We start from the raw sequence: 25,155 nt of genomic DNA, 5'->3' as shown, positions 1-25,155 counted from the left end.
AAAGAAAAAAAGAAGAAAAAGAAAAAAAAACTAAAACGACTTTTTTCTGAGTAACAAAGGTCAAAAATTCACTTCGCTTCCGCCCCCCCCCCCCCCCAATGCCATTGAAAATCTGCTCCATGTGTGACCCTCAAGCATAAAGATGCCTCCCTCTGCTGCGACAATTTTTTGATAATTGAGTGAAATTTGACACTTCGCTTTAGAAATGAGATTGATTAGTTAAATCCACGTATATGCAACCTTTCTTTGTCATAGATTCTAAAAATTGTTAAATATGTTTAATTTTATGAGCCGCGCAGTGGGAATATTGCATACAGTCCAATCTATATTTCTATAGAAATTTGAAATATGATGGTGAAAATTTGAAATCAATACTAAAGACAATATGGGCTCTTGATTAAAATTCCTCTGTATTAGTTTTGTTAGGTATTTATTCCTTTATTACATTATTAAGTGCTTTATTGCGATTTTAAGAAATCATTTTGACAGTAAAAGAAACTTTAAGCATATCTCTTTCAAGAAAAAGTCTTTTATTGCTTTTGGTCCCTGATTTCTTATTTATCAATATTTTTTTATTCATTATTTATCCTCTTGAGATTAGCAATTGCTGCAAATCTAACTTGGCCAGTATTCTACGATTTTCTTTTTTTCATCACTTGAAAAAAATTTATACTTTCTTTTCACTCCTATCATTTCAGTTTTCTAAGGAATCACAATTTTAAGAGAGTGCAACCAAAGAACAGTACTATTGCAGATAACAGAGCGAAATGGCTTTTAACTTGAATGACCTTTAACCATGAACTTGAAATGTTCATCTTACATGTCAAACCTGTGAATTTCACCCCTTTACTCTTCTTCCAAGAAAGTGCGCGAAACGACTGTCCTTTGGTTAATCTCCCTGGAAAGCCTATTCGTGGAACGAACGCATTTCTCTCTTTTTTCCACTGCCTCCTCAGCTCTTGAAGACAATTCCTATGTTTCTGAGTTGAAGAAAATGTTTTTGTTTGCTGCTTTAAAGATCATTGGGCTTCGAATCCAAAAATGATAGCATAACCGGAATTCGAGACGATAGAGGTTTTTGTTGGTCTGGTCTTATAATTCAAGAAGTCTTATTTTATTTTATTTCATACTTTTAGTGCAAACCAAGTTGGTAAAAATAGTCTTTATATACTGTTTAAGGCTTTCACGGCCGGCGTCAATATAAGGAGATAACGTTTCCGGGCTTATTGGTCGTGGTATAATTGGAGTAAAAATTCCAGACGTTTCGGCTTGCTTTGCTGCAGCCATCATCAGTGGTTTGAGTTTTGTGAGACTGATTCCTTGCTTCGGTGGCTCCGGTATTTAAGTAAACTGATGCTGCTGCGCTGCTGGTCCTGATTAGGAGGCATTCTCAAGTCGCTGGTAGAATAAGGTTCCTGATTGGATGAGATTCAAGCCGCTGGGTGATCCTGGTACCTGATTGGATGGGATTCGCAAGCCGTGGTGGCTACCGGTTTCTGATTGGATGGGACCACAGTATGTTTTAGACTGTTGTGGCGAACGGATCTAAGGGCAGGGTGCCATGTTTTTGATAAATTGAAATTCTCCTCTTTTCAGTTGAAATTAAAGGGGTGTTTGAAAATTTCTATAGCTTCGCGATGAAGACGAACAAAGTAATGAGATGTTGTAGCCAAGATTTCTGTGTCTTTAAAATTGATGTTGTGGACTCCTTCTTGTTTGCTGTGTTCGGCTACGGCAGACTTATCATAGTTTCCTAAACGGCAATGACGAACATGCTCAGAAAGGCGTGTCTTGATGCTGCACTTCGTACACTGTAACAAATTTCGGAAACGTTTCTGGATATATCGGAAACTTTTCCGAAATAGTAGGAATCCTTCATCCAATAGTGAACTCCTCAGCATTCAGAAAGCTTTTTGTTATTTCAAGATATCTAGAAGCGGAAGTGATGACGCAACGCTTCGAAACCTATTTCATCCTTCCAACACAGGCGCCAATGAGTCGGAAATAACGAGAACTTCTTTTGTTCTTATCTATGGTTGCTGCAGTCAGCAACTGTTTAGCATTGGATTGCTTGTTATTTCATGTCTAGAGAGTAGTAAAATGTGTCGAAACTAATTTTACGCCTTTGCATTTTGGACTGCTCTTGATTTTTTAGACGATGTACGCAGCTATTAAGTTAGTTAATAACCATTTGCTTCTTTACAATTTCCAATGCGACCATAATTAGATATATATTGTGTGTTCAAGAGTGAATAGTTTTAACACCCGTGTTTATACTTAATGAAACGAAACCCTTTGGATTACTTATTCAGTTGTAATGGAGGTACTTAGATTTTCTTCCGCTCATGTTCACTTGTAAGTATTAATGAATATTTTAAAACATGTTCTTATATGCATTTATATTTTTGTTGATTTGCATTTGATGAGGCTCCAATTGTAACTGTTTTTGGGTTTATCGAATAAATTTAAAGTTATCCTACATACCTATGTGCGCGGTGTACTATTTGTTGTAACCAACTGAAACTGATTAATTACGCAAAAGAAGTAAGATTTATATTTGAGAAGCAATCACAGAAAAGTTATTTCGAAATATTTGGATGTACATACATTTTGGTTCAAAAAGAAAAAAAAATCAATTGTTTAATTCATTAGAAATATGGTAATGCAAATATTTTCTAGTATTGTAATATGCTTCACAAAAAATGTGCCGGTATAATTTATCTTTTTTATTATAATTTATTCATTCATTTAAAAATATTTATACCATTAGAAAATGACCATGTTATCTATTAGTAAGAACATTGTTATGAAATTAATTCATCTGCTTATTCATTTTGTTAAATGTGGTTAACAATAAAAAAATTCCTTGACATTAGTTCCGAAAATAACATTTCCTTCGTGGATATACTAGTTTAATGTAGGACAGTCAGGAGGAATGAGTCAGTGGCAAAAATGGAACAGCTGCATTTACATGCTGAAATAAAAAGTAATATTATTTCATGTCATCGTTTTAAAAGTGATCAGTTTTTAAATACTATGTTATTAATATGCAATGCACATATGGTGAGAAGACGAGGGGCGTTCACCACGCAGACTGTGCCATTGACATTTTCAAGGGGTTGCTTTTTTTAAGGTGGGGGGTGCTTTATATCATTTTATGGGTGCACCATCACTCTTATGGTGTGGTGGGGGGGAACTCTCGTATATATGAAATGGAATAATCATGTAATAGAGTTCAATGTTTTAATAAATAAAATATATAATGCATTATGCGCACACTCTAAATCAGTAACCTATTTTGATTAAGTATCTATATTTGTGATAAACTGGAAAAGGGCAAGAACAGAGGAATAAACCCGAATGGTTCCAGCAGGGGGACTTTGGTGTCATATTTAAATTCAGCAATTTCTCTGTTGGTACTTTTCGGTACACTTTGTTCGTCAAAGAAATTGACTTGACGTGAACGAATTTCGGAACGCAAAGTGTAGGTAAGTTCTGTCAAATTTTATCCGAAAATAAAAGCTATCAAGTTTGATACAAGATATGTTTTTAAGTTCTGCATTAAAAATACAATATGTTGATAATTTTGTCTTGAAAATATTGAGAGAAAAACTTAAGTTTAATATTGTTTAACAAACAATCCCACTTTTGAGAAAGTACTCCCCTTCCCTCCCCCGACGATTTTGTGATTATGAATGAAACTACTATATTATTTTATAAATTTTCAAAAATTTATAACTGTGCATATGTTATGCTGTTAACCATGCTATTTGTCATTAGAAATTCAGAAAAAAAAATCCACGAATGATTCTAAAATTGCTTGTTTCATTGCTCTTAGATATGAAAGAATTGAAACTGATATGGCATGCAATACTATTAAAAAAGAATTATTTTTTAGAAAAAATCACGGAAAAAGGATTCCGAAATTCTCAGAAACGTTTTTGAAAATTGTTTGGAGAATTCCGAAATACTCGGAAACGTTTTCGAAACTTTCATGAACCACAGCTGCACAGAATACTCAGAAACATTTCTGGAAATTACGGAAAGAATATTCCGAAATACTCAGAAACGTTTCTGAAAATTACAGAAAGAGGATTCCAAAATGCTCAGAAACATTTCTGGAAATTATAGAAAGAGGATTCCGAAATACTCAGACACGTTTCTGGACATTACAGAAAGAGGATTCCGAAATACTCAGAAACGTTTTTGAAAATTTCATGAACCGCAGCTGCACGATATACTCAGAAACGTTTCCGAATTTTTTTTACAGTGTAGTTCCAACATAAACTGATCGACAGGAGCACGGAATTTTGTAAACTCCAGATGTGGAGAAAGGGTCACGGGGGTCTTTCTCCGGGCGATAACAGTTCCTAAGTTGAGTGGTGGGCTTGAAAATGGTCTTGATGTTGTGTTTTTCAAGGAGTTTTCCAATTCGGTCAGTAACTCTGTGTAGGTAGGGCAAGAACACTTTCCCTAATGGTTCAGATGGGGTAGGCTTCTGTTCGTTATTCGACCTCCTGGGATGAAGGGCTCTTCAATTTCTCCTCTAGTGAATCCATTGGCTTGAAGTGCTAGCCCAAGGTGTTTCAGTTCAGGGGCGTAGCTAAGGGGGGGGTTTTGGGGACAAAACCCCCCCCGAAACGTTAGTCTCAAAAAAAAAAGAGAAAAAGAAGAGAGAAGAGAAAGAAAAAAAAGAAGAAAAGGAAAAAATTCCAAGCGATTATATATATATATATATATATATATATATATATATATATATATATATATATATATAAAAGAAGTAACCCCCCCCCGAAAGTCGGGTCTAGCTACGCCACTGTTTCAGTTCCTCCTTCAAATGTGTCTTTTCGCAGATTCTTTCTGCTCAGTGCATGAGGGGATTGATGACAGCCGTTTTTTGTCTCGGGTGGTGGTTTGAGTTCTTATGAAGGTAACGGTTTGTGTGTGTGCACTTGCGGTACACTTGGTGGCCGAGCGTCCCGTCTTCCTTTTTCGTCACAAGAACGTCGAAGAAAGGCAGCTGATTATTGCTCTCCTTTTCCATGGTGAACTGAATGCTGGGATGAATGCTATTCAGATGTTGAAGAAACAGTTGCAGGTCTTCTTCTCCATGGCTCCACACCGCAAAAGTGTCATCGACGTATCGGTACAAAACCTTGGGCTTCTTTGTGGCGGAGGCAAGGGCTTTCTGTTCGAAGAGCTCCATGCAGAAATTAGCGATGACAGGGCTCAAGAAGTTGCCCATGGCAACACCATCCCGTTGTTCGTAGAATTTTGTGTTCCACTGGAAATAAGTGGTCGTCAGGACGTGCTTGAAAAGGGCTGCGATGTCGGGAGGGAAAAGTGGAGTAATCAGCTGTAGTGCATCTTCAACTGGGACTTTTGTGAAGAGTGAGACAATGTCGAAGCTTATGAGTAAATCGGATGGCTGCAGAGAAATTGACTGGATTTTTTGAACGAAGTCACTGGAATCTCTAATGAAAGATGATGATAATCCAATAAATGGTTTACAGAAGACCCGTGATGTACTTGGAGACCTCATATGTCGGTGAACCAATGGCGCTTACAATAGGTCGAAGGGGAACTCCAGACTTGTGGAGCTTTGGTAGTCCATAGAGTCTAGGAGGGAGAGTTTCTGATTTCTTTATGTTGCGTTGTATCTCGGGTGGAATTGACGAATCCTTGATGAGTCTGTTTGTCTCTCGCAGAATTTTCGCAGTTGGATCTTTAGTTAGGGACCAGTAGATATCGGGGTCTAACAATTCTTGGATCTTGTCCTGGTAGTCCTTGGAGTTAAGGACGACGGTGGCATTTCCTTTGTCAGCGGCTAAGATGACAATATCTTGATTGGACTTCAGCTGTTTCAAGGCACGTCTTTCTTGTGCTGGGATATTGCTCCTTGGTGTATTGGCTCACTGTAAAATCCTTGATGCCTCTCGGCGGATGTCTTCTGCCACGTCCTTTGGAAGCTTGTGGAGACCGGCTTCAATGTTGGCTACGATGTCTTCCACCGGAATATACTTGGGAACTACAGCAAAGTTGCCCCCTCTTTTTAACACGGATATCTCGTCGGCTGAGAGCTGGTGGTTAGATAAATTGACCACATTGCGATCATCATTAAGTAATGGAATAGGATGTTGGTGTTTGGGTAGCTTTTCAAACAAAGCTACCAAACAAAGCTACTCTGCAAGCACCAATTAGATGGAGGCTCAATCAGGATTTGAGAGTGCTTTGCTTGTAATGGTGTGGACTCAGTTACGTTTGTTTGAGGTAAAATGAATTCACAAGCATATCATAGTCATCTTTTACCAAATGATGAATTTATTGCTCGAGAATAGTGAAAATGTCAGTAAGAAAATGCACCTATCCATTCGAGTAACAGCGCAAAAAATTGGTTCTGAGTCAACAATGATGAAACCTGGAAAAAACCAACTAAACCTCCACATCTTAACCCAAGAGATAAAGTTTATACAAATGAGGGACATTTTACTTCATCAAACCTATTATGGAAGATGAATAGCACAAAATGCATCCCGAACTTTGTCAAAAACAAGTTTCATTCATGAAAACAAGAATATTTGAAGAAATTTGAAGAAATGGCTCCTACACAAGCTTATTAAATGTCTGTATTTTTGTTCTCATACGCTTTTTTCTATGTTCGGCTTAAAGATTTTACTCAGATTCAAATAATGATCTGTAATATTTTCTGATAATGAAATTGTTACAAATGAATTTTTTGCCTTTTTTACTTGCATTTAAAGTTAATAATTAGCGCTTAAATGATTTTTTGATCCTAATTTTAAGATATGTCTAATTTCTCAAAACAGTGTACTGGCCTTAAATTTTTTACTCAGACTATAAAACTATATTATGTTCTTCTTGGTTAAAATGTATTGACTTTCGGTTTACAGTGCTAACTATAAACCAATAATAACTGGTCAAACCAGTGAATTCCAATTGATGTCAAAAATAACATATGCATCTTAGTTGAAAATTAATGAAAATTTCGCAGCTATAAAAGTACAATTTCTAGGTTGCTAAATTTTATTTTCACCGTAAGAATTAGTTTGTTCAATGAACTACGACAGCAACGTCACAGCTTAACAACAATGCAAATTTAAAAAAAAAAAAAAAAACCTTAACCATAACCTTGACTAGTCATTTATTCTATGCAGAATTTTTTGCTACTATGTTAAATGTAAGCTAATAATAACCTTAAATTTGATTTCATATTTTTTTGCTACTAATGACAATTACATTACAAATTGATTTTAAAGATTATACCTTAAAAGTAATCCATCACCAAATAAGCAAGTCATCAAACTGTAAGGAGCTGCTTTATCCAATGCGTCGGGATGGTTAATTACCATCTAGAATGTATTGAAATTCAATAAGCGTCAATTTCAGTAATAAATTGAAACTTAAAAGTTAGAAAGTTAAACTTAAAAGTTTAAGTTTCTTCTTCCTTTGTTTCTTCTATCTTTTGGTTTGTCAACTATTACAATATAGAGTACCAATTTCTTAATACTGTCATCCCCGCTAAGTCGAATATTGTCGGTTCCAAGAAGAAAGGTTTATTTGATTAAGCGGGGAAATTTTCTTTGTCTTTCTAAAATGACAACATTTGTCTTAAAACGTAACAATAATAAGGCAAGAGCTATATAAGTGAATTAATTAATGTTATTGACAAAAAGTTTTTGAAATAAGCTAACATCAAAATAGTTTAATAATTGGTTAGATATATTAATGAGATATATTACAAGTACGTATGAAAATTAAGTAACTTACAACTTGAGTTATGAAAACTTTGTTTTAGCACCTTTTTTTCAGCACTTTTTTTTTTTTTTTTTTGAAAAATTCCATAACAGTGGGTTGTTGCCCCTTGTCTGTTGTGTTTTACATTTAATATTTATCACATTATTATCGTCTAAAATGTGTATATTTCTTTGTGTTATTTAATTCAATTATCGACTGCGTTATTATTATTATTATTATTTTATTTTATTTTATTTATTTATTTTTTTTTTTTGTAATGGCAAAGAGATAAAAGAAACTATAAAACAGTGGAAACGTTTTGATGGAATACTAAGAATGTTTTTTTCTCGCCCGTTGTTGGCAAAAAATATTACTTTATATTTTTATGTCAATAATTGTTATTTCCTAATTTATTCTAAAAAAAATTTCACCAAAAATATTTGCGAATGATGATCAGTATTATTCGATTAACCGGGAAATTATTCGATAAAGCGGGGATCTTTAACATTGCGTATATGGGAATTCGGTTCGGGAGGTTTTATTCATAAAAAAATGAAAAGTACAAAAATACATCATTTATTATTATATATTTTCATTTGTTATTGTTATGACTGTTTTTAGCCTACTTTCCCCAGTAAAAGTCAGAGAAAGAAGAAAAAAGCATAAGGCTTAGTGCATTTTAAAAATATCGCGAAAAATGAAAAAACGGGAGGGCCAAAAATAAATAAAATTATTGAATAAATATTGAAAAATCAAAAATGGGAAAGTAGGGTATTGACCTGGGGGCAAATGTCTGTCGGTCTTTCTGTCTGTCTGTCCCACCTCATAACTTTTGAGTGAATAGTCCGATTCAAACAATTTTTTCTTTATTCGAAAGATCTTGGCAAGGACACCTCACTCCCGTATGTTTTGATTTTTCGTTCAATTTTGAGAGTTCAAAAAAACTTTAGCGCCTATGGGGAAATTCAAGGCAAATATCTTCAAACCATGTATCCCGAACTTAGAGGCAAATTTACTTCAAAAAACTTTGTAGGACAAGGTTTTTGAATAAAAGCATGTATAGAAAATATCTTTTTGATTTGAGCAATTTTCCGTTCAATTTTGGGCAGTTCAAATCCTTTAACATTGGTGCGAACGGCGAAACTAAAAGTCAATGTAGATTCCGAACTTAAAGGCGGATTTACTTCAAACAAACTTTGTTGGAAATAGCTCTTGATGACAAACTCCCGACTCCGGCTACTAAAATTTTAGGACAGTCGACTCCAAATCCGACTCCTGTATCCGAAAATTAGTCGGACTCCGACTCTGACTCAGTAGCTTTGGTAAATATTTAGACAAGAATGAGAAATGACTAACTCTGAATCCTGGAAATTTAATATCTTCGACTCCGACTCCGACTCCTTTATCCCAAAATAAGTCCGACTCCAACTCCGTAAATATTGGCAGGATTGCAGACTTGAAGGGAAAATGACCGATTCCGAAAACGAGTCTTTGAATTAAAAACCTTCGCCTGCCAAATCTGACTCTTTTACCCCAAAATGAGATTAACGCTGACTCCGTAGCTATGGTCTTTGCTGTGAAATGATTATTGTTGATATGATTTTTTTTTCACTATAAAGTTTTAATTTATGTATTCAGTTTTTGACGGAGAAATTCGGAGTTCTATATGTTTTAACATAAAGCTAAACGCCGACGATTTTTTTTTTTTTTTTTTTTAATAATGAAAATTATTTCTTTAAGTTGACATTTTATTGTTCATTTATTTTTGGAAATGCCTACATTTATTCTTTTTTTAATTATTTTTTGGCAACAGGAGAAAAACAAACGATTTTTTTTTAATATGATGTATTCAATTTAATGAGCTTGTTATTTTTAATTATTTTTGAAAGCGATTAAAGATTCTTTTTTTAAATGGAAAATAATATATTAGTTGCTTTGTTTAAAAGATGCTGCTTCTTTTTTTGTTCGTTTATTAATTTTTAACGCATCCCATCTTTAGATGGGAAAAGCATATTTTATTTCTAAATCAGCTTAAAATATTAAGAAATTATGTTCGAATAATTTGCAATTTTAGCTGATTTTGAGAATATTGATCAGACACTAAAAAGTCGATATTTGTGTAGGGAAAAGTAGGCTCGTTTAGTTCTGGGCGGAATTTCTTGTCTTGATTGTTTGATTAAAATCATTTACAATGTTATTACTAAAGTTTTCAAGCATAAGGCGAGGGCTCTAACTAAGACCCATTCGTAAGGGTACTACAAATAAAGGCCACCAATAAATAGAACCCTCCATTTTTCTATGTAGGATAACATAAACTCACTAGGTCGTGATTTTATGGTCACCAAAAAGGCTAACTGATGATAAAACGACATCAAAAAGCAGTTAATATCAACGGGGCAAAAAATGTTGCAATAGTAATTGCAAAAATGTTTTCTACAAATTGCCTAATCTTATTTTACAGTAAATTTGCTCACAGCAGTTTACTAGCAATAAGAATGTTATCTATTGTTATAAAAACCTAATTTATGTAGTTGACTACTTCAAAAAAAAAATAAAATAATACCGTTGTGTACCGTCATTTTTTTCTGTGATTTGATAGCCTTTGAAAAGTAGACTAGATCATAAAGGCCATATTTGACATTATTAGAACTTCCGTGTTTGTATTACGACATCGATGGATCAGGAGGATGACATGATCTTGTGCTACATATGCTGCACATAGAGAATAGAAGATAACGACTTATCAGTGCTTCGAATGTGAAGATTGATTTTTTTTTGTTTCCATTGAAGTGAATTCAGAGTTTTTGATAGTATGTTTGAGTTTATCAAACGGAGTTTCACATGTTTGTACATTGACAATGATTATTTTTCAAGTTTAATTTGACTTTTTTGTCGTTTTTTCAGAGTTGGCATTATTAGAGACCTTTGTTCGTAAATTTGCACAGAGAACAATCACACAACCGCAAAAGAACACTTTTGCATTGAACACAGTAAGTAAAAAAAATTCTAAATCAGATGTAAGTTGATACAATTCTACTGAGTTAAAGCATTACGAACTCGATTTCGTTTTTTCCAACTGATGCCCTTTTCGTTCCAAGGGGAATTTGAACTAGTTACAAATAATGTGTCAATGACGCCAAACCATGTGAAAAAAATGGCTTGCAACAGTTCTTAAAAAGTGTTAGAAAATGGTTTAATTTCATTGTCCTTAAAACATTGATCAGACAATAAGTCTTCAAGTAACTGCCATTAATTATCATTGCGCACCCCCCCCCCTATATACAATATTTTCCTGCACAAAGTAAATAATTAGAGTGGCGAGTGTGGTTGTATGTGTGTCACGCGTTCCATAGTTATACTGAAGTACACATACATTTATTCATACATTTACACATACAAGTAGATCAATCATTTTACCTTAATCCAATCTGCATTGTGAATCACCACATACGGCCTGAAAGGCAGCCAGACTGCAAACATTCCTTCTTTGTAGAACATTTTACAAACTCCATTTATGGCTTGGAATAAAACTGAAACGAAATAAGGTATATTACTAAATAGTTGAGCTACACTGATACATTTTATGTCACAAAAAAAGCATTAGGATCAGGGGCGTCCCTACGGGAGGTCAGGGGAGGTCACTGTGACCTTCCGAAAATTTTCTTCTCGGCAAGTTTTGTCTGACAATTCGGAATTTTTTTTTGTTCTAATCGGCAAAATTATCATCATTCGGCAAAATTTGTAGTTCCATTCGACCAAATTTTGAGCTCCATTTGGCAAAATTATCATCATTCGGGATAGTGATGGCAATACCACTATACCGGTATACCGAATACCGGCATTTCGAGCATTTTTTTCAATTTCGTAATACTGGTATTTGATGAGGTAAAATGCCAGTATTTTCGGCATTAGATGAAAATAATAAATTGTTAGAATTAAAAAAATTTCAATTAAACTTATTAAATATCTACTAACTTTTTAAATGTACATTTCTTTTTCTTGATACAGAATTAAAATCAATCTATTAATGTAAAAATTTAGCTTCAAAAGCACGAACTAATAGAATAAAATTAAACAAAAGTAGCGGAAAGATTACGGAATGATCTTTTCATTACTAGATGGTGAGATGAATCGCATTTTCGTCCACTTTTGTACACCATGTTTTTATTTTTTATTTTTTCCTGATGTCTCACTTTCCTTTTGTGAAGTTAATTTCGAGTGTAATTTCGAATGTATTTGTTCTATGAATGATTTATGCCAACCATCAATTGTAGCAATACCTTATGATATTTTCTTTGAATATTTGTCTCAACTGTACTGAGTTTTGGTGAAAAAACTTTTTGTTGGTAATAGAACAAATGGTAATTTGTTATCACCGGTATTGGTTTGTTGTCATATCTCGTTTCACACTTGGCAATATAATATTTAGGAACTATATAATGCCTTGAAAATTTGCATAGAGGTTAAATATAATCATTTGAAACATGTTTTCAGATATTTACAGAATTATAATTGTAAAGAATTTTGAAAAAAAAAAGGCGAAGACGAATAAGAGAAACTAGCACGATCTAACAGTCAAGTTTTCCGTAAATGCCAAACTAAAGACCTAATAATGGAAATCAAACATAAATCTCTCCTGCCAAGATAAAATGACGTTAATATTGGAAAAGGATCCTCTCTCGGAAATAAATTACAACTAGTTATAAATCCAAAAACATATATATAACAATAATACAGAAAATACAAAAGAAACACACACAAAAAATAACACTCAAGAGGCCGAATTATTTGAAGATAAAGGACTTCTGGACAAAAATGCATTGATTTTTTTTTTTTTTTTGTAAAAGCTGTCCTTTCGTTACTGCTGGAATTCACCAAATGTAACATAAATAGAACTTACTGCATAGAGTAGACACATTCGGGTTGTTCAATAACCTGATCAGTTTCAAGTATCGCAGGAAAAATATGTCATTGAAATATGTCGGCAATTGTTTGCCACGTCTCCGTAAGCTCTGATATTTTATCAAAATATAGCATATCCAACTCAGGCCCACAAGTAAGAAACAAAGAACTATTTTCGCCAACAACCAGAGGAATGACTGTGCCATTTTGAAAGGAACGTGTATAACCTCAAAATTCAGTTTTATTTCATAGAATGAGGAAAAATGCTTTAAATTTAATTTGTCCACTCATCTTATTTTTCTGCACCATTTGCAGTTCTCGAAGAAAATTATACTTGTAAATTTGATTTCCCCTTGTCTAATTCTTTAAGTCTCGTGATGTACAAAACTCAATAATTTTTCGAATATCTTCCTCCAGTGCTGAAGACTTTCGAACTCACGTGCTTTTTTTTTCTAAAACAATCAAGTCTACTAATTCTAATTACAGATCATCGAATTAAAACACATGTCTTCTGTTCCATACATGTACATGAAAATAAACATTGTCAGTCTTGAAACGACTTGCGTGTTTTAGTCCTCCTTCTAAAAGAACAAAACAATAAGTTAAACAATTAGTTCTGTAGAAATTAGAGGAATAGAATCGTCGTCTAATTACGTGTCAGTGCTCATTCGCCAAAGGTTTGATTCAAATCTTACCCATCTCCTACGTTTTTACAACCAGTTTTTACAACTATTTTATGTTGTGAGAAATATTAAGTAATGGATTTTTTGAAATTTTCCGTCAGGATACAATTTTTCTAAAACCATTTTACAGTTTTGAAACAATAACCTACACCATATTACAATTAATATGGGGACATTCTTAAAAATTCATTTTTACGGATGATCATACGATGAAGAATGATAAAAAAATAATTTTTGTTTTTTGTTTTCTCAATTTGCTGCTTGGCCCCTAAATGCATGGGTGGTTTAACGTTTATTGAAAAATGGGAACTAGAGCGTACCTATTATGTAACGGTCGAAAAATCCGTCAAAATGTGAATATTTGAAAGTGTTCCAATATTTTTGGAACTTACTTACTTTTGAAACTTATATACTTATCAAAGAAATTTAGTGTACTCAATAAGAGGCGTCAAAGCAAATTTTGCTTCTTCCACAAGGCATTGGAAAAAAAAAATCTCATTGGCCAAAAAATTAGAACATTGGCTGCAATTCATTATGTTCTCTACATCCTATTGTTAGAAAAATCTCTAAACTATGTAAATAATTTTAATAGTTTTGTGTTTTTTAAGACAAAAAAAAGTTTACATTTTTTATTGTTAACTAGTGTTACCCGCACGGCTTTGCCCGTAGTAGAAAATTAAAATATCATTTGGCTCGTCTGTACATTTACAAATAATGGATGATGAATTTCTCGCCAATTTGCTATGTTAAATGGCTCGCTCATGTTCCACGTTATGATAATTCCGTAATTTACTATTCCACGTTGTGATAATTTGATCGGTAAAATTTTCGTAAAATTGGAATAGAAAAAGAACAAAATCGAATTTCCGAAAAATCGCTTCGAGGTGCATATCCCCATGCTACAAACTAACTTGTGCCAAATGTCATGAAAATTGACCGAACGGTTTAGGCGCTATGCGCGTCACAGAGATCCAGACATCCAGACAGACAGACAGAAATCCAGGTAGACTCTCAGCTTTATTATTAGTAAAGATTGATACAAAATATTTTTTGCAGATCGAAAAAAAATTCACTTACAGGTTTAAGTTTTTTAATTAATTTATTGTATACAAAGTATTAATGTACAAATAAGTTCCCCTTTTCTCCAACATGTTATTAATTTGGAACTGGACTTTCAACAAGGAAGAATGATATTTTAAATTCAACGTGGTTGAGAAAATTTAGTTCTAGAAGTTGTACCAAGGAGGGGTTGTGCTATCGCACAATAATTTCAACCAAAATTATACTGCCTTTAAAAAAGCGATTTCGTGCAAATAATGGCATTAATATATTTGCACAATAAATGGCATAGTGTCGCTCTTCAGCTTTCTCGCCTTTTTTTTTTTTTTTCAATCTATAAAAAGTTAAGTTTGCCTGTTTTTAAATATTTTACTTAGGAAGCAAAACTAATTTATCTTTGCCAATTATTGTATCAAGAAAGCAATGCCTACAGCATGCTGATAATTATTACAATATAAGCAAAACAACTTACGGCATAAAGGTGGCAAATTTTTGTGTAACATATTGGCCCAATAAATTGCTCATCATCATCAATTAGTCTCGCCTTTTTTTAAAAAAAACTTTTCAGTTCAATAAAAAAACCAAAACTTTAGTGTCTTTTTAAAAAACCTGCTTAGGACGCAAAACTCTGTCTTATCTTTGACAATACATTTTTTCTAGAAAGAAATACCTACAACATGTTGATTATTTTTACAATATACGAGCAAAACAACTTACTGCATAAAGGTGGCAAGATTTTGTGGTTAAATGATCTCAACAAAGCTACATAACGCAAAAATGACAGATCATCGTAGAACGCAGGCAAGGTTTTTCCACGTTCACGTAATTTTTTATACTGTAATAAACTATAAAATATCCAGAAAGCTGAGATGAGTGTGATCCAGAAAACAGTTCTTTCTAACCACGAAACATATGCATGATCCATCTTAAAAAATAACGGCAGTTCGTTTTAGTGCTCTTGTTTTATGCTCTTGTATGAGGAAAAAAAATTTTTTTTTATTGAATGTGTGTGTAAAGCATCCACAGATTTTCTACAATGGTAATGAAATTTCAACAAAATACTACATGCTTTGAAATTAATACATCGTGGTTCTAACGTAAATTCCATTTGTGACGTGTAAACTAAAAAAAAATAAATTTATGTTTTCCTGTAGTTTTGAATGAATGAACCCTTTCACTGCACGTGATTACTTAGAAAAGATCAAGCCATTTTTTTTAATTAAGAAATGTTTAACAGCGGAAGTTGTAAAACGAAACACGTGCGCACTTTAAATGAAGTGAACTTAGGTTTATTACAATAGATCACTTCGGTCTTTTTGTTTCGAGTTTCAGCAACAATTTTATCGCATATTTAATATTTTCCTGTAGACCTATCTGAGAATGTTTAAAAACTTTGAACGATTTAAAAATGGGATTACGCACTTGCACTTAAAATCTAAAAGTAATAAAATTATGTATTGTGAAAGCCTAATTGGATGCCTTTAAAGAGAGGTAGAGAAAATAGTTTACTAACGGAAAAGGTAATATTTCAAGTTCAAAAGGCAGACTTGTGGGTTTAAATAAGGCATGCAAAGTTGCAATAAAAAAGGTATGACTTCAGAGCAAAAAAAGCAAGTTAGGTTTGAATGAAAAAGTTAAAATTGAAGTCATTATCAATGCGCGTTGCTTAAAGAAAAATACATTTCAACTCGACGGAAAATGTTTTACACACAAAATACTAATTAAAAGAAATCGCAAGCTCTCTTAACCAGAAAACCATACAATAATGCAGTAATTAAATAAAATTAAATAAATAGCTATAGAAGGAGCATCATAAAACATTTTTCCGGAAGCCTAAATTATTTGCCCTCGTGTCCCCGTTATCGAAATGTAAAGTCTTAAAGTTTGGAAAAGTCGCCAAATTTAGCAATTTTCGGTGAGTAATAAAAGATACCTTTCACATGCTTTGCAAATGAATATCCTGCCACACGCAGAAGGTGAAATCGCGTGGTTCTTATAATTTCTCGCCAAGCCTTTAAATTTGACATTTTGCATGAAATTTTGGCAGACTTTAAGACAGTATAGATTGATAACGAGGACCAGAGGGCAAATAATTTTTGCTTCAAAAATGTATCAGTATACTCTTTCGATTGCGAACTTGATTTGTGTAACAATGAAAGAATTCACACAGTGAGAAAAAAAAAGAAATTAAAAAATCTGGGTAAGGTTCCAAAATTAAATTTCAGTTTTCGAAAAAAAAATCCCTACTTTACAGTATCCTACGATGATTTGCTCTATTAGGTAGGTAATTTCAAAACGGTGCAATCGCATAATTTATAGGGTCACTTTCTTGGAATAATTGAAAGTTACAGCAATACTGAAATCGTACTTTCTGACCCAGAAAAGTTATTTTGCCCTACTGAGTGCATTAGGAAAAGTGCTTGTTTTTTTTTTTTTTTTTTTTTTTTTATGCTGTTATTTTCTGTTAAATCGAAGACGTTTTCAAGGTTGCATTTCGTCTATAGTTGGGACTAACCAAACCTGGTTACGTCGTAATGCTGTGCTTCACAGCAGGATAGGCTTACCCCAACTATATGTATAAATGCTTTTTAAACAAAGAGTATATATGTTATTTCCCCTAATCCAAATTTTCATATGCAAAAATTTGACACCAACTGCTGCGAGTTGATTAGCCTCTATTGCGTCAAAAACTTTATTTTTGAGAGAAAAACGTAAAAAATAATAATAAATAAAAATATGATTGAATGTACACATGTTCGCTTGTTACTGTATTTGACTCATCATTTTTGTCCTCAAATTTGGTGAGCTGAGATATCACTTAACTTTCGTCGAATGCTATCAAATTTATGACGTCACTTCTATCCCGTTACTTTCGGGACTTAACTGCTGTTTTGAGTTGAAATTAGACCTTCATCGTACAAAAAGAAATTTATCTTTAAGGTCTGAATTCTTATATAAAAGTGCTTTGTCTATTGAATCAACATTTGCAAGAATAGTTCGGAAAGAAAGAAATTTGATATATAATTGTAGTTACTGCATTCAATCAATAGTAAATTCAAAACGAAACCGCAAACTTTATGAACTCTAAATCGAAGGAGAAGAAAAGTAAACGTCTCCCCCTGGAGTTAGCTTAAATAAATTTTTTTCATGTGATTTCAAAGGAAATAGTAACATTATAAATTAGAATCAAAAATAATAATCCTATGAACCTACCGCAGAGTGAACGAATTTTTAATCTTAGTTAAAACTTTTTAACAATTTATTAAAATATAAAAGGGACATAAAAAGTCTTAAAAAAAAAAAGATTTTTTTTACAAAACCAGCCGAAGTTTTGCAGAATTTTAAAAGCGGAAAAAACTTCTTTCCTAGCTAAAAAAGCAAAATAATACATATTTCCGCTAAACATGTCTTTCTAAATTAATATTTTTCCAAATGAACCTACAATAGCATTTATTAGCTATACTACGAATTGATAATTTACTGAGCATATTCGCAATTCTAGAACTTGAATGTGCCACTCTGCAAAGATTTAAGAATCTAACCAGACAAGTAAAATATTAAATTCCTTCTTTGGGGTAAAACATAGACTTCAGACATTTTGTGATGTTAATATAACTTCAGATGAACAGGAGGGAGAAATCCCATAAACGCGAAATATATATATATATATATATATATATATATATATATATATATATATATATATATATATATATATATATATATATATATATATATATATATATATATATATATATATATATATATATATATATATATATATATATATATATATATATATATATCGTCACTCACTAAGTTTAAAAGCAGGTTTTAAGTTATTGGATTTATTTGCTTTACTTTTCTCAGCAGGCAATAGCCAGAGATGCAGCGACTCCTGTAGTTTATTTCAGCCGCGAATTATTCCTCTTAAACTGAGAAAATAACAGAAGATGACTTTTGTTTAGAAGTGAAAATGTTTCAATTAAAGTCATTTTTAAAGATGGCTAATCTTTCACACGCTTATTGTTGCATACTCGCATGCAAAAAAATATTCAGTTAAGCCTCTTCAAAAATTATTTTTTTACTGCTTTAAAACTACTTATAAATTTTCTGCTTATTAATTTGAATTTTTAGTGTTTTGGAACGGAGAGAAAAACTTCCAACGAGGTAATTTTTTTCGAGCTTTCCAATGGTACTGGTTTCATAATGTTTCTTCATTCCTTTGCTTAAATAACAGCAGTTTAAAACATTTTTATGGTTTAAAACTGAAATAAAAAAAATCGAATTTTAGAAAAAACGCTTCGATGTGCACCCCCTCCTTCCGCAATACAAACTAATTTTAGCACCAAATTTTAAAAGAATCGACAGAACGATCTTGGTGTTAAGCGAGTCACAGACCTGCAAACATACATCCAAACATACTTACTTCTTTAATATTAGTAGAGATTAGAGATGCATATCCGTCGCTGAAGAGGCATTAGCAGGGATGATTAAGTATTCTCCTTATGTTTAAAAATAGGATAAGATTTTCTGTAACAAAAGAATGATGTTTGCTAAGGAAAAGTTACAATATTATAGATAAGATCATCTAATGATAATCATATTAAGAACAAAATGAGCTTTCCCTTTCGATTATAGTTTTATACAGGATACTTCCTCCATTTTTACTTCGAAGAAGAATGTAGATATATGGGATATAGTATTCGAGTGAGAACTGCAGTTCCATCATGGTTGAAACTTCAGTGTTTTCTTTTATTCTTCCCTTCATAATTTCGTTCGTGTTTGGACTCACACTTTTTATCATAATTCGCATAAAATGGGGCGAAAAAAATCAAAAGGGCAAAATACCGGAATTTAGGTTTTTCCCTTACATTGGCTATGTCGTTTGGGCTTGGAATCTTCAGAACTCAAAATTAGTTCCTCCACTATGCCGTAAGTACCATTCCTGATTTGTTTCATTTTTTAATAAAAAATATGGGTAAACATCTTGAATATTATTGCAATTGTTTGTAATATTTTTCTTTCTTATTTTGTGCATTGCTTAAAATTGTTTAATCTGAAAACAAACATAATTTCATGAGTTGAATTTCTTGAAGAGAACCCTGTTCAAAAAATATTACTAACTTCAGTAACGTGGCCATCTTAACTTCAATTTGCTCAATAAGTGTCTAACTTAAACCTTTTGCTTGCAGGAACGATTGAAATCAATATTTATCAAACAAACTTGCATTTTTAAATACATAAGTATTTCATATATTCTTTTAAATATTATTGTTTTATGATTTTACGTATGCTAGTATTTTGCTTCTGAGTTGGTTGTGATGCTAATATTTATTCGTAATGCAATTCAATTTTTTTGACCAGAGATATGAAAATACGACAACCGCATAAAAGTCTGTTACTGAAACCATTTAGAATTAAATTTTGTTTAATCAGGTTGGTTGGTTGGTTGGTTGGTTGGTTGTGGTGTTATATGGACACGGAAAATAAAATAAAAGTCGACATTATATAGTATCAAAGGCCCTGTATACTGCTTTAGCTACATCAAGGCATTTGCCTGAATAAAGATCTCCTTGTGGAGAGTCATTAATCTGCTGTGAGATGGCAGGGTAGGAGAAAAGATGTTCTCGTGATAGTTTAATCATGTTTCATCCATAATCATCACATTTTCTAAATGCATACAATGTCTGCAATTTCCGATCTCATCCCTGATACATATTTCTATTGCACTTTTACCCTTTTTTTCCCTTTAAAAATAAATCAAACATGGATAATTGTTTCTTCGACTACAGATCTTTGAAGTTGTCTGAATGAAATAATCATTGAAAATATTTTATGACAAAAAGTGATTGAATTATGTAACGGAATTAGGGTAAGAAGAAGTTAGGAGAAATTTCGTTTTTCAAAATGTAAATATCGGATTAAAGTTTTAAAAAACTAAAAGAATAACGTTTTTTACAGTAGCTCTTTCCTCAAATTGTTATACTTGAATTTTTATGGTTTATCTACTTTAAACTGAAAGTGAAAAATTATGTGAAAATGAACGGAGAAAAAATTTTCTCTTTGAATGAACTTATAAAATCGATCGAAAAATAGTTTTAAGAATATTTTTTTTCCAGAAATTTCTTTAGGAAACCATATCATTCAAACGAAATATTTCAAGATAATATTTCAGTAAATTTCTCTTTTCCAGAAGCAAACAGAGAGCTTCCCCTTTTCTTCTGTTAAATAATAATTCAGGATCTCATAATCTTCTTTTTCCTCACTCTTATTATCACAGAAAGATTTCAGCTAGCAAATTCTAAGAGCAAAACGAAATGAATTATTTCACTTTGTACACGATCAGTGCTTATAGAATGTAAAATTATAAGAACACCTAGCAATGAATATACGGATGCTGCACTGTAGAAGTGCCTTAACAATGTTTTGATAATAAAACTAATCCTGACTTAACGAAAATATTAAAATGCTATTGTAATATGCGATTTCAAAATCGTTTGTTTCATAAGGTACCCCCGAAAGTGATTATTATCAGAATGTAGGCATTTACATAAGCCAAACTAGTGATGTAGCCGACAGGAAAAACTATTAAATATTTTATTCTGCCTCGAGTTCCCTGACATTTAAATTCATATTTTACTTTAATTGAAGCTCAACATCATTTTTACTTTCATCTTTTTCTGAAAATGCACCTTATATTCCTAATTGGTCACAGGCGTAAAAGTTATGAAATTACTCAATGAATAATCATACCCACTGATTCAAATTTTGTTGAATAACGACAAAATTGACGCTAATCGCCTTAAGCAATAGTGACTGTATATATTATTATTCAATTCCAGATTCCCCTTAACTACCACTATATATGGTTTAACCGTTTGAATGAAACCATGAAGATGGCTCTGTTTTTCTGATCTACACACACACAAAAAAAAAAAAAAAAAAAAAAGAAGAAGAAAACGAGAAATTCCTTGTCCAGCATTCCAAAAGGTAGTGATTTGGAATTGGGTTTTGTAGGACTTTGTGACCACGATATATTTAACGTGCCCCAGTCACCATTAATTAAAACGAAGGCTCTTCACACGGCTGGCATCAAACCAGGGATCATGTGGTTACGAGTCTGACGCCTTAACGATGCGGCGACCACGGTCTTTTATAGATTCTAGAGGATGAAAGAAAAAAGATAGCGTTCATAAGACATAATATATATATATATATATATATATATATATATATATATATATATATATATATATAATATATATATATATATATATATATATATATATATATATATATATATATATATATATATATATATATAATAGCGAATCATCGAGTAAAGCTGACGTTATCAACAGTGAAACTCACCCCATGGCATGATAATTTGATAACATTTTTTGACAATGTTTGTCATGCAGGAAAAGGCTTGATTCTGACAAGGCTTAACTGGATCCGCTATCTACTGGAGTTTAGGGTTAATGCATTGGAGTTAGGGGTTAAAATTTCAACCGTCAAAATATCACCAAACAGGCAGTAGCGTCATTAAAATGTAGAACAGTAGAAGCAATTTTCACCCGTCACATACCTTGATGGGCAACTTTTTAGTCTTCAATAATAGCTTTATTGCGTTTGCTTAGCTGCATTCATTATCTGAATATTATTTGTCATAATTTTATTTTAGTAATTGAACATTACTTCCCTCCTGTTAGTTAACTGCTAATTTTATATGAATGTGTATCAAAATATGAGAGAAAAAGAAAGAAATGCTGAGTTTTAATTATTTGTTTCCTTTATAGGCGGATTCATGCTACTTAATGCTATATGCAACCTCTTCAAAAAAGAAGGAATAGCGATTCTCTGGATATGTTACCGCCCAATGGTATTTGTTTATAAAGCTGAATATGTAAAAGTAAGCTAATAGACTCTGCATATATCTTTTAAATTGTTTGATCAATTTATGCCTTAAAATTCAAAATACATAGAATGTTTGAACTGAAGTGGAACTATAACAGGGACATAATTTCTATAACTAATAACAATTCTCTTATTTAAAGAACAAATTGCTGATCTGAAGAAAAGAAGTTTTTCACTACTAATTAAAAACTAATTCACTGCTAATAAACTGCAACACCAAAAAATGGTTTTAACGTATACAAAACACGAAAAATGGAGCACAAAATATGCGATCAGTTGTATAAGAAGAAAGTTTCAAAATTGCAGGATTAATAACTTTGTTCTATTACTTTTTACTACCAAAATAACTTTATGGCCTCCAGATACTGCACTTTTCTACGTAACCTTCCTAAAATATTTTTTTAAAAACAATTTAATTTGAAAATGGTGTCTTAAAAATCGTAAAATGTAAGAAAGTGATAACGTAGATAAAAGACAACGAAAAGGCGCAAGTATGGCAAAACAAAAACCAAGAAGTTCTACCATAGCTAATCGAACGTACTCACCCGTGCACCAACAATTTATCTTTTGCACACGAGGGTGTCCAAAATAAATAAATAAATAAATAAATAAAAGTCGTTTCTTTCTTTCTTTCTTTTTTTTCCGCATTCCATCTTATTTTTTTTCCTTTTATACCAAAACAATTGCAAAAAAAAAAAAAAAAAGGGTTTCAGTCAAAGATAAATAAAAAAAAATGCATGTTGAAAAATGTAAACAATAAAGTAGGTTGTTAATGTTGGAAACAAGTTTTTTCCTCTTATGCAATATTTAAGTCTCCCAGATATCAAACACATGGAATTTTTCAAGTTTTAGTTTTTTTTTTTAAACTTCTTTATTATTATTCAATTGCAAGTACTGGTTGGAAAATTGGCTCCCTGATATGTATTTCAGCTTGATATTTTCTTGAAATTTATCTTCGATTTTTAATGAAATATATAGAAAAAAACTTTTTTTTTTTAAAGAAAATTATAAATTTTACGCCTCATGCGGGATACCTAAATAGCTTTTAATTTGGATACATGTTCTTGTGGTACAAATGAGGCTATAAAGACAACTTTTTATCAACGTTAAATTTGAACTTCGGAAAAAGTTTTTTTTCAATTCGGCTTAGTAGGGGCTGGTTGTGACACTTTTAAACAAATCGCCACAAATAGTTGTATAATTGATTCTTTTTTACGTAAATTTAGATTTTTTTGATTAAGTAGCTCTAATAGTTTTAGATTTAAAAATAATATTTGTTACACACTGTTTGAAAAAGCAAGAACAAATGAATTCTGGAAGATAAGCTGTGTAACTTTTAGCCCCGTGACAGAGGTTGGTTGTTACTCCACTGGGAGCAAGTTGCGACGAGTAACAATCAAACTGAATCTAAGAACTTTTTATTCAGAGCAATCACAGTTTTCCGCTAAATTTGGGTACAGAACACAAAATGTTAAAGTTTTCCACTTTTTGTGTAACAGTTTATACCTCATTGAAGCAAAAATGCCTTAATTTTTGCCCAGAGCCAAAATTTTAAATTTAAATCAAACAAAAACTTTTGTATCTTATTTCATTTGTCTTATTTTTCATTGAAACATTTTACAGTTATGAATTTTTTTTAGCAAAATCTCAATCAAAAATAAGAAAGCATGAACTATGTTTTATCAATGAAACATAAAATTTGTCTAGCTCTCGAGTCAAAAAATTAGCAGTCAAACAAAACTGAAGCACACATAATCACTTTCACAATTCAAACATACGTAAGAATTCTTGAAACCAACGCACTATGTTTAATCCTCAGCATTCTGAAAGATTTCCTGATTTAGGAGATTTATACATGTGATTTTGTATCGCAACAGCTTTTCGATAGGATCGAACGGTCTTGGGAAAAAAAGTAAATTTGTTAGAGATTCTGCTACGCCATCAACTGCTAAAGCATAAATTAGGATTTTAAGCTCAAGGAGAACCAGCGTTTTGAGAGAACCTAATTACTGCAGGGTAGCAGGAAGAACCACGGGATAGGTTAGTAACATGACACAACCTGATCCGAGAAAATGTTACTTCTAGCCCTAAACGCCATAAATTGAGATTCATGGAGTAGTATAAAAATAATCAACCAAGAACAATGGGTAAATGCAAACGTCTCAGATACAGTAAGAGCTGGAAGAAAAATTTCATACCATCTCATACATCTTTCAATTCACTAAAACAGGTTGTAAACTAATACAGTACCCGGCACTAATAAAATCACTGGATTATAAAATCAGCCGCTTTTTAAAATCAAATTTGGAAGAACAGAATCATCGCAATATCAAAACATGTTAGAACCATCCTTTAATAAAATCACTATCGCCGTTTTATAAAATCAAACTTTTGGATATAATACGTCAAAAATTGATAAAGATGCACCAAGAAAGGAAGGAATCAGTCTCTGAAGAAGAAGAAATATCAGAGCCGAATTTGCTCTCTTCATTAGATATCAGAAAAGTGCTTGATATTATACGATGCACTTTTGAGCCAAGAGCAAAATATAATGTTAAAATTTATAAACATTTTGTAAACTTTCAAATGAGATTGTTCTTTACTCTGCAACTCAGTTAAAATATTGGCGTATTGTCATTTGATTAAGACCCTTGTGCAAATTTTAAAAAATGTACCTAATGCTCAAAATAACTGCATTTTGAAACACTCGAAACAAAAATAAATGAAGTAATTTATTTCGTTTTTAAAGTATTTGAACTTCAAAATCTATACTTTTTTAAAGTGAGTTTTGGTATGCCGTTTTATAAAATCAGCCGCTTTATAAAATCAAATA

The 25,155-nt window shown here is 32.2% G+C and overlaps 2 protein-coding genes across 2 annotated transcripts in view; one reads left to right on the top strand and one right to left on the bottom strand.

The window, feature by feature from the left end:
* LOC129217596 (cytochrome P450 4V2-like) overlaps window positions 1-12,800 on the bottom strand; it is a 61,305-nt gene extending 48,505 nt beyond the window's left edge. The window contains exons 1-3 of the mRNA XM_054851925.1: window positions 12,659-12,800; window positions 11,176-11,288; window positions 7,288-7,373 (exon numbers count right to left, since the gene is read on the bottom strand). Of these exons, the coding sequence (XP_054707900.1) occupies window positions 7,288-7,373; window positions 11,176-11,256 (167 nt within the window). The 5' untranslated portion in view covers window positions 11,257-11,288; window positions 12,659-12,800. The remainder of the gene's footprint in view (window positions 1-7,287; window positions 7,374-11,175; window positions 11,289-12,658) is intronic.
* Window positions 12,801-19,126: 6,326 nt separating this feature from the next.
* Window positions 19,127-25,155, top strand: part of LOC129234037 (cytochrome P450 4c3-like) — a 31,907-nt gene continuing 25,878 nt past the window's right edge. Inside the window, exons 1-2 of the mRNA XM_054867944.1 lie at window positions 19,127-19,337; window positions 22,205-22,317. Coding sequence (XP_054723919.1) covers window positions 19,133-19,337; window positions 22,205-22,317 — 318 coding nt within the window. The 5' untranslated portion in view covers window positions 19,127-19,132. The remainder of the gene's footprint in view (window positions 19,338-22,204; window positions 22,318-25,155) is intronic.

This window comes from Uloborus diversus, chromosome 1, assembly GCF_026930045.1.
Source record: "Uloborus diversus isolate 005 chromosome 1, Udiv.v.3.1, whole genome shotgun sequence".
Classification (NCBI taxonomy): domain Eukaryota; kingdom Metazoa; phylum Arthropoda; class Arachnida; order Araneae; family Uloboridae; genus Uloborus; species Uloborus diversus.
The sequence above is the reverse complement of the archived record's forward strand: the minus strand, read 5'-3'. Positions and strand labels throughout refer to the sequence as shown.